Below are 9,656 nucleotides of genomic sequence, written 5' to 3' on the forward strand. Positions count from 1 at the left end.
AATGGCCTAGAATTCTGTTATTCAACGCATCAGCAATATCTTAATGTTTACAAAATTAACGTATAGGAATAACAGAACGTGAAGATGCGATTGAAATATTTCAATGATCAAATATACAAATAATCCGCCTCCAATGAGTGCGCTTCTAATATAAAATATTAGACTACGTTTGAATACTAAAAATTTTAATTTTTATTATTTAATTAGCCCAAACTACCCGGCGTTGCCCGGGCTTCTTATATCTGGAATGTTAGCATTTGTAGAAATGTAAAAATGAAACAATAACATATTGAAATTAATTAATATCCTTATTTATATAATAAATGCACTAAACTTAAATTGTTAAAAAGTGTTTAGAGGATGAAATTAGGACAGGAGGTGAGGTGTCTAGGTTTTCCGCAGTGGTCTAGAAAGTAAACATTCAAAATTTGGGCCAGTCAAAGGGTTACAGATATTCAAATTTATATATAGATTCTCATTTGCGAAGCGCTATATGGAAAGTTGAGATATCGCGAGGTCAAATTGCGAAACATCAGGAAGATACATAAGACGATCTCGTCACGTTTTTCCCCCGAGGAGAAAGAGATTTAATTGTTATTCACGTCCGAATAAGACGGAACGAAATTTATTGACATCGTTGTTGACACCGGCACGGCGGCGATCGCAGCGATATGCGATATTGACGATATATCGGGTTCGACGTTGCGCTGACATAGGCGCTGACATATCCTATCAGCGAGGACATACTCTTGACACATGCCACGTCATGTTATTAATTGTCGTTGGCGTTTATCGCGTGGCCGCTTTCCTCGGCTTGTCCCTAACGGAGTAGCGCGGGTCTGCGCGTGGAATGACGACGCGTGGACGACGACAGACGAGTCGTCGATCATGGGCAGCAAGATCTTGCCGTGCTTCGTGTCCGGAGTCATCGTCAAGGGCTTCGGCAGGGGCTCGAAGGCGCTCGGCATCCCGACAGGTACTATCCTTCGTCCTGCGAACAATCCATTCCCGCGGATCGAACAGCCGCCGTGGCACGTTCGAACCAGCGGTCTATAACCCCACGGAACAGCTGAAACGCCGAGTATCGATTGTGACCATTGTGACGTATCAATATCGACAGTAACGTTCGACGAGACAGTTTCTCTCTATTGTTGAAAAGCGGCGAGCAAGCGTTTTTTTTTTCTTTTTTTTAATTCTTTTCCGTTATTTAGGTCACGATTGAAACCTGCGTCATATGCGCGTACCGTTCGAAGCACGCCTCGCTAGAGGTTAGGATCCTTTTTTGCTTTTTTCTTCAAGCTTTTTTTACCGGCAGTTACGAAATGATAAATCTTTTTGTTTCAAATGCGCTTCCCGCACTTGATCGTGCCCCTTCTCTTTCTCTCGCCCTCGAGATCGCCGTGGTGCTGTCACGTGCGAGACGCGACGTGAGATTTTAAGGAATAAAATAAATGGAGAAACTCTCTGTCCCTCGCGATGAAACTTTATTGAAACGACTGACATACACAGATCTGGCGAGAAACGATCGATGCTCAAGTATTGAGTTGAGGCGCGTTCGCCGCGACAGACAAGAACTAAAAGCCCGTTTTTAAAGCTCGAGACTATCTTTTCACTTCTTGAGGAGGCGGAACTTTGTTAAATAATAATCAATAGCGCGACGTGTCCTAATACTAGATGGTAACAATTGGCGCGATTACGACAAGGGGTTTTGTTGCATTTCCCCCAAGGAAAAATACGAGTTGAATGAAAATCGAAATATGCGAGAAAATGAGTTTTAATTAAGATAGATATTTCCCTTTAAATGAAGGCGTTTCGGGAAAAGATTCGGAAAGTTTTTAAATTATTAAAGATTGTAAACACATTAAATTCCGCCGGTTGGATTAGTCACTGGATTAAGTTAATCCGAGTTGACGTCATCGTAAGATAAAAGTTGCGCTCTCGTACCTCGTTTTAAAACGCCGCATGAGTAGGAAATTTTTCAAATGTGGCATCCTTCGAATCTTAAATTCTCTCTCGTTACAGCATTTTTCATCATTTATTTTTCAATTATGATTCAAGAATGTATTATATATCATGCAATTATATAATTTGCATTTAATTTGTTGGCAATCTGCAGTTTTATACATATATATAATTTTAATCTTTTCTTTTAAAGGTAAAAAATGCAAAAATACTCCGTGTTTATTATGACGCCACATTTGACTGTCAATGAGATTTTATTTTCTTTTTTGATATTGACGCAATCAAAATCTGTGTTTGGGATCGATATCGAATGGAATGTCAATATGGAAAAAAATTTGCAGAAAATTTACACGTTTCTCTTTTCTTTTGCAAATATTAGCTAATCTCCCGGAATCCGTGGTCAGTGCTTTGCCGGAGGATTTGAATACTGGAATTTATTATGGTTGGGCGTCCTTACATGGAGAAATTTATAAAATGGTCGCAAGCATAGGATGGAACCCGTATTATAAGAATGAAAAAAAGTCAATGGTACGAAACATAATTTCAAAATATAAAAGACTGAATTTTCTGCTAATTCAATTTAACATAGCTCAATTATCCTAAATTATATTATAGCTGTATACAGTAGATATATATCACTATTTAAACCGTTATAAAATATTTTATTAGCTCTAGAAAACTCTTTGTTAAGTAAATTTTACTGTGTTTAAGTAACAAAGTGAAAAAATTATATTTATTTTGCAGGAAGTTCATCTGCTACATAAATTCCAAGATGATTTCTACGGTGAAAAGCTCAGGGTTATTATTGCCGGATACATAAGACCAGAAAGAGATTTTTCTTCCTTAGGTAACATAAAATATGTGTAAATAAATTACTATTCTTTCAAAGTAATTTAAAATTTAAAATATCTTATTTCAAGATTGTTATCACTAAAGAACGATTTTGTGTTACTTATTTTTGCAGATGAACTCATCACAGAGATCAAGAATGATATTGCAATCGCAGAACATCAATTAGAAGAACCTGTTGTAAATAAGCTAAAGAATGACGACTTTTTAATGATTAATAAAGCAAATCACTAATAAGAAAAATGTAAATTTTTATCTGACAAAATTATAAAAGAAATATTTTTATTACTTTAGTTCCAGTGCACATATTTATTAAAATACCTTTTCTAAATATGTAAGTATTGTTACAGTGTTGGGAGAAATAAAATTAAGATTAATAATAAATTTAGAAAAATATGTAACAAATAATGTAACAAAAGTCTCCACGTGCTTCTAGAAATACATTCCTCATAAGACTCATTATTCTTGTACACAAATGTAGAAATATCCTTTGCGCCGATTGTGACTTCGAAAACTACTTCAGGATATAAGATAAAATGTAAGATAAACCTTGATATAAGATAAATCCTTTGGGATCTAACCTGAGACCCTACCAAAGGTACGAGTTACCGCTTTCACACAGCACCACGTCATCCCAGAAAAAAAATGTAGAACGGTACCCTTTACCATTTTTCGTGTCATTCTTACGCAAGGGCTATGCTAATTTTCTTTATCGTCCGAATTTTTTTGTATGCATATATACTGTCTTGTAAAACAATATGGGGTGGCTCCGTGTAAGAGCGATTGACTCATAGTTGACTCCTAGTTTCAATCTCTGCCATCATCTCATGTGTGCTTTGGTTTTGTAAGAGGATGATTAGAAAATTGAACGTTGTGTGAGTGACAATGGTAAGCTATTTTGAAAACCTATATTTCATTAAGATAATAAATTTGGAAACAGCATAGATAATTGTTTCATAATTATATTCATAAAATTACATTCTTAATTATATATAATACATAAGAAAATCAGAAAATACTATATATTTACACAAAAATACAAAATTGTTTTACAATTCTATAAACAGATTATATGATATTGAAAAAGTTTTGATACGAAAATATAAATGTAAAAAGCATATGTAAATATATGTCTCCACCAGTTCCTCCATTTTCAGATACGATCGACGAATGCGATGACTATTGATCCAAATTAATCTAAATGATTTCATTCTTTTTTTTTATATTTTTCTTATTCTTATAATACGAGTTGCTATACTTGCAACTATTTTATAAACTTTTTCATGCAAGAATGCAATCATAATAAATTTCAATATTTAAATCCTTCAGCAAAAGACTGACTATAATTCTGGAGATTGACTGATGACATTTCATATTTGTTTCATAATTCTATGAAGGCTTCTATACAAAAGAAATGTAAGTTAAAAAACCCCATTTTGAGAAAAACGACTTTTTAACAGTAATTGTCGAATTACTAAAATAAAACATAGACGCGGGTCATCGTGTCTGCATTCAAGTGCTCACAGGTGCAAAGCGAAAACGGCCGTGGCTGATGAAATCGATCTTGGATCGGATCGAACGAGAAATTTGTCTTGTGGCAGTAAGAAACGAAAATGATATATTATGCGTTTCAATAAGAAATATAATTTTTAGTATAATTATTTTTTATACCTTATTCGTGTGTATTCTTTTAAGCTAGAATGTCTCTTGTGAATGGAATAGAGCACCATTTTTATAAATTAAATTTTTCAATTTTTTCAAAACGTTAAAAACATTTTTTGTTTCTAATAAATTCGAGATTAAGTGACCCAACTGGCCAATTCATATTTATTTGACTCACGATGTTTCGACCACGATCTGCTGGGGGTCGATTACGGTTCTTGAAACGAAGTGAAAATTACAAAAGTGAACAGATTTACTAGATTTCGACCAATGATCGCGTATAAAGCTGGGTCTAATCAACTAAATCTTAAAAAATTGTATATGAAATAGGGGTAAAAAAGACTGAAAAATATGATTTTCGCTGAAAAATATAATAAAATTAGAAATAGATCGATATCTCCAAATTTGCGGAAGTTAAAGCATAAACGAACATTTCTATAAAAATTCAAAATTTTATTTAAAAAGAACCCCTTGATTATTAGAAATTTTTATTAATTCTATTATATTCTTCAGTTTTTTCTACCCCTATTTCATATATAATTCGTTAAGATTTGGTTGATTAGTTCTGGAGTTATATAGAAATTTCGGTAAAGGCACATACATACACACATACACACATATACATACACACATACATACATACAGACATTTTTTAAAATTGCAATTTATCGACGTTTTAGAACATTCTGAACACATTCAAAAAAATAAAAAAATTTTTTTTTTAACGAAAACAAAGCTTTCTCTATGAGGAAGCAAAATGATGCTATAAAAATTCGTTGGTTTTTTCCGAAGCTTTCATGAACTTGTAATAAATAAAAATATTTAACATATCGCTAAAAATATAAGAAAAAAACATTTTGTTTAATATATATTGTAGTTTACAGTGCAGGAGTAAAATGTAGGATAAACTCCCCACCAAATTATTAAAAAAAATTTGGAAAACGCTTTTGGCGGGCTTTTTGAATGCGCTTTTCATTGTCCATCAAACCTATAAAGGTTGCAAGTTTACTTATCTTCCTTTCGCAATAAAAAAAAAACAATAGGGATGTAAGTCGACTTACATCCCTCTTGCAGAGAGGCCCTTGATTCACGGCACCTTTTATTACTCGATATATAAATATCAGTTTGTCTGCCTAGGGAGCGTTTAAAGCGCTACTCCAAAGCGGACCGTGGGAGTTCGCCATCTATTCAGCGATATAATCCGTGCGGTTCCTCCCGTTATCGAATCCACCTGAATCCGCCCCGGAACCTGTTATGAACTTGATGATTTAGCAAGAGACATGTCAATTGATCTGACGAAAAACAAAGATGCCCTGGTGGCAGCTTGGCACAGCGTGGTCGACGATAAATTGTCTACTAACTGGTAGGCGTACACCTAAGTCCCCCATTGCTTTTCCTCGCGATCCGGCACCGACTCGCGTTTTGGCACACTTTAACGTGTACTATGCGTGCGCGTGCGATCCCGTCAAGTTAGCCGGTTATCTTTCGCCGGTGTCGAGCTCACAATCTCGAGTCGAAGCGATATGCACACGATCTGCGCTGTAAATATTGGGACGCACGACAAAACACTTTGGTTGCTCACCCAATCCGTCTTGATTTTTTATTCGCTCTAGATAATTGTTAACGAGTGGAAAGAATATGTAGTAAGCTGTTAGACAAGTTATCCTTTCCATCTGGATGAGATACGGATATCGAACACGTTTAACTCCTTTTAATAGAATAGAAAATGATAAATAGATCAATGTAATAAGAGATTACGTGATTGTTTAAAACGTGCATATGACGGATGATTTTATATAGCTATGGTTTATTAGTTAGCGTAAGACTCGATCATAATTTTGACCCAGTTGACTGTACTTCATAATTGAGAGTCTAAATATTTTTCTGTTCTTGGCAGGGCTGTGTTTGGCTACGAAGGGTCGACTAATAATTTAAAGGTAGTCGGAACGGGAGATGGCGGGTTGGAAGAGATGATTGATCGATTAAGTAGTAGCCACATCATGTACGCATTTTGCAAAGTTATCGATACTAAAACAAGTCTACCAAAATGTCTGCTCATTAATTGGGTAAGTATGAAGAAAATTAATGCATGAAATGGGATACGATTTACTCAATAAGATAACATATTTTACATTTTTAAGAAATGAAGAGAACATGAACAAAACTTTTATAAATATTATAATAATTTAGTCTGTAGGCTTTTACTTGACAAAATATTGGCTTACAGCAAGGAGAAGGTGCTCCAATCGTTAGGAAAGGAACGTGCGCTAATCACATTAGAGATATAGAAAAATTGTTGAAGGGAGCACATATAACAATTACTGCGCGTTCTGAAGATGATGTTGAGGTAGATGTGATTATGGAAAAGCTTGCGCGAGCAACAGCCTCCGCATATAAGTTTAATGAACCTCGTAGTGAAAATGAAGGAAATACAGGTCCTGTTGGAACAACGTATCGCAGGTTTCTAACATCTCTATCTTGTTTTGTTACGTCTTGAAATGTATTATTACTGTTCACAATGCAATTCTTACCTAATCGGTATTTTGCAGAGTAATCCCAGAACAAGAGATCAATGCATCGGAAAGAGATCAGTTTTGGGAAAAGGAAGAAATGGAGGAGAAAAAAAGATTGGAACAAGAGCGGTTGCGCTGTGAACAGGAGCGACAGAAATTAGAACGAGAAATTAGGGCTCGGGAGGAAAAGGAAACGCAACTGAGGGAACAAAAAGTATGTTCCAATTCTGTATATTTGATTATATATATATATACACATATATATACACATATATTGTATTTTACATATATTAGATATTATATATATGTGCACTGTTAACGTAAAATATTGTTTCAGGTAACTGCTAAGGAAAATTCAATCGCTCGTCAAAAACTGGCCGAGCAGCGTGTCGAGGATACAAACAACTTACGCAATCAGAAAGCTGCTCAAAATTACAGCAATGATGCCGAAGATGATCATAAATCACGAAGCGAAGAACTGCGGAGACAAAGGAGCAAAGAAACGCAACAATTGATTGCTCAAAGAACAATAAACGCTCGAGCGATATTCGAACAGAATTCGGCGGCCGGTCAGATGAAGACGAGTTCGGCGCAACAATTTTTACCTAAGAACAATCACGTAGAGTCTATGAGAAAAGCGTTGGAAGAGACTCAGATAAAAGATCAACCCGATGTAAAGTCCCGCGAGGAAGCACTAACTGAAGCGAAAAAGTCTATAAGTGCGGAAACAGCGACGATTTCTTCGCCCGCAGTACCTCAGTCTCAAAATACCAATCAAGAATTGAAAACGACCACGAATCCGCAACCGAAAGCTGAACAGACGGCAGAGAATAAAGAGCAGGTCGCTGAAAATGAATTGTACAACCAATTAGATGGCCCGTACTTATATTTCGATCCGAATAACGAGGGGATGAAGGCTAGAGCTTTATATGATTATCAAGCCGCCGATGACACAGAAATCACATTTGATCCTGGCGATATAATCACACATATAGACGCGATCGACGAAGGCTGGTGGCAAGGTCTCGGACCTGACGGAACTTACGGACTTTTCCCTGCTAATTACGTTGAAGTTATCGAGTACAACACAACATGATAAGACATGTTTCCAGATGAATTTATCGGATATAATTTTTCATTTTCTTCATAAATTATCCACATAGAACCACTTGCATGTGAGACATCGGTATCAGCGTAATCCTATTCCTGATAAATGCTATTACATTTTAAGCTATAAGTAAAATTGAACTACGTGATAATATAATTCTGAATGACTAGAAAAAACCTTTTGTAATGGAAACGTGTGCTTAGCATGTAACAGTTGAAACGCACGTCTTCGTAACATTTTGCGCCTTCCACGTCATTGTTCAATCTTAAAGCATTTATACAAGGAGTGAGTTTACAGTTAATGTAACAGTTCAATTGGTAAAAATCTCAGAAGAGAGACGATTGAAATGGTAATCATAACCGGTAAAATGTATGTCTTCCCAGCAGGTCATACAGGTTTTATCCAATTAACCCATATTATATAAATATATATCTTTTTATAACACCCTGTATCAGATGCTGATATAGCAATAACGAAAATGCATCTTGTAACATGTATGAACGGAACTGTGTTACTGCAAAACTGTAACAGCTACTTATTTAAGTTAGAATCATTTTTAGATTAAATACTTTTAATTTGTTACAGTTTAATAACGAAAAACTTAGTATTAAAGAACCCGCTTAAGTGCGAGCTGCTTCTTAATTTTTATATTACTTTTTAAATGTTGATGTTATGTCCAAAAAAAGCATGAAAATGCTTTCAGTTATCGTTGAAACACCGTAAGAGCGGCAGTTGACACATATGTTAGGTATGATAAATTATTTTATTGTATGATAGAAATTTTTATAGATAATAATGAGATAAAGTAGCATCACAATATTCATGTTACACAAATAAAACGAAAAAAGTCATCTCCGATAATTCTGATTCTGTGCACCACCTCCACTACCTGCATGACTTAAAAATGCTAAGTGACCCTTTGGACATTTATTGGCATAATGACCTTTCTGCCCACACTTGTAACACGTCACTTCTTCGAGTGGCTTTTGCGGCCCTCGCGGCGGCGGTGGTCCATTGTGCATATTCATATGGTGATGCGACGTGTGAGAATTGTTATCAAGCTCCTGTCTGACTTGAGCTTCTCGCACATCGGGCGGCATTTTGTTGCAATAGATTGCTTTATGACCTCCTTCCCCACAAAAGTGACAAGTGATCATCACTTTCTTGCCCTCCTTTGGTTGCATGTCCTGCACCGCCGGTAATTCGAATCTTGGACTAAACACAGATTAAATTTCAAGATGCTGATAGTCGAAATATATTTCTATATTATGGACTTGCGTTTTTTTTTGTACACGTATATATAACTTACTGCATGAATTTGCAATTTGGCCCCTCTGGACAAAAGCCGGCTAAGTAAGCCATACACAGGACGCGTCTAACATGCCGATGCCGACACAAAGGACCGTGTCTGCAGAAACCACGATCGTACCATGGACAATCTCTGACTTTAGTTTCAGGATCAATGTGTAAAAATGGACATTCCTTGTTGTGACATGCATCTATAATAAATGATTTTGTTTAAGTATAACTAGTGTGTTACACAGTTTAAATACCTAGAATGT

The 9,656-nt window shown here is 35.7% G+C and overlaps 3 protein-coding genes and 1 non-coding gene across 4 annotated transcripts; 2 read left to right on the forward strand and 2 right to left on the reverse strand.

Moving 5' to 3' along the window:
• Positions 1-566: 566 nt before the first annotated feature.
• LOC112458657 (riboflavin kinase) lies at positions 567-3,396 on the forward strand. Its single transcript, XM_025022405.1, has 4 exons — positions 567-976; positions 2,342-2,490; positions 2,707-2,809; positions 2,927-3,396. Exons 1-4 carry the CDS (start codon positions 757-759, stop codon positions 3,043-3,045), a joined length of 591 nt encoding a protein of 196 aa, XP_024878173.1. The 5' UTR covers positions 567-756; the 3' UTR covers positions 3,046-3,396.
• Positions 3,397-3,452: 56 nt separating this feature from the next.
• On the reverse strand, positions 3,453-3,553 carry LOC112458661. Its single transcript, XR_003041228.1, has one exon. It is a non-coding gene; the product is annotated as a U6 spliceosomal RNA (small nuclear RNA).
• A 2,090-nt stretch (positions 3,554-5,643) lies between these two features.
• LOC112458653 (drebrin-like protein B) lies at positions 5,644-8,945 on the forward strand. Its single transcript, XM_025022390.1, has 5 exons — positions 5,644-5,836; positions 6,371-6,539; positions 6,701-6,933; positions 7,023-7,200; positions 7,324-8,945. The coding sequence occupies exons 1-5, from the start codon at positions 5,754-5,756 to the stop codon at positions 8,080-8,082; spliced, it is 1,422 nt and encodes a 473-aa protein (XP_024878158.1). The 5' UTR covers positions 5,644-5,753; the 3' UTR covers positions 8,083-8,945.
• On the reverse strand, positions 8,839-9,593 carry LOC112458651 (cleavage and polyadenylation specificity factor subunit 4; the record flags this gene model as incomplete). Its single annotated transcript, XM_025022389.1, has 2 exons — positions 8,839-9,309; positions 9,404-9,593. Coding segments are annotated over 2 exons (557 nt in total), but the record flags the coding sequence as incomplete, so codon positions are not given.
• Positions 9,594-9,656: the final 63 nt, after the last annotated feature.

Source organism: Temnothorax curvispinosus, unplaced genomic scaffold, assembly GCF_003070985.1.
Source record: "Temnothorax curvispinosus isolate PA1 unplaced genomic scaffold, ASM307098v1 QBEX01009074.1, whole genome shotgun sequence".
NCBI lineage: Eukaryota > Metazoa > Arthropoda > Insecta > Hymenoptera > Formicidae > Temnothorax > Temnothorax curvispinosus.

Coding starts and splice junctions, on each gene's coding strand:
- LOC112458657 (XM_025022405.1), top strand. CDS start 757: ATGCCACGTCATGTTATTAATTGTCGTTGGCGTTTATCGCGTGGCCGC. Junction 2,491..2,706: donor AGAATGAAAAAAAGTCAATG/GTACGAAACATA, acceptor TTTATTTTGCAG/GAAGTTCATCTGCTACATAA. Junction 2,810..2,926: donor AAGAGATTTTTCTTCCTTAG/GTAACATAAAAT, acceptor TTATTTTTGCAG/ATGAACTCATCACAGAGATC.
- LOC112458653 (XM_025022390.1), top strand. CDS start 5,754: ATGTCAATTGATCTGACGAAAAACAAAGATGCCCTGGTGGCAGCTTGG. Junction 6,540..6,700: donor AATGTCTGCTCATTAATTGG/GTAAGTATGAAG, acceptor ATTGGCTTACAG/CAAGGAGAAGGTGCTCCAAT. Junction 6,934..7,022: donor GTTGGAACAACGTATCGCAG/GTTTCTAACATC, acceptor GGTATTTTGCAG/AGTAATCCCAGAACAAGAGA.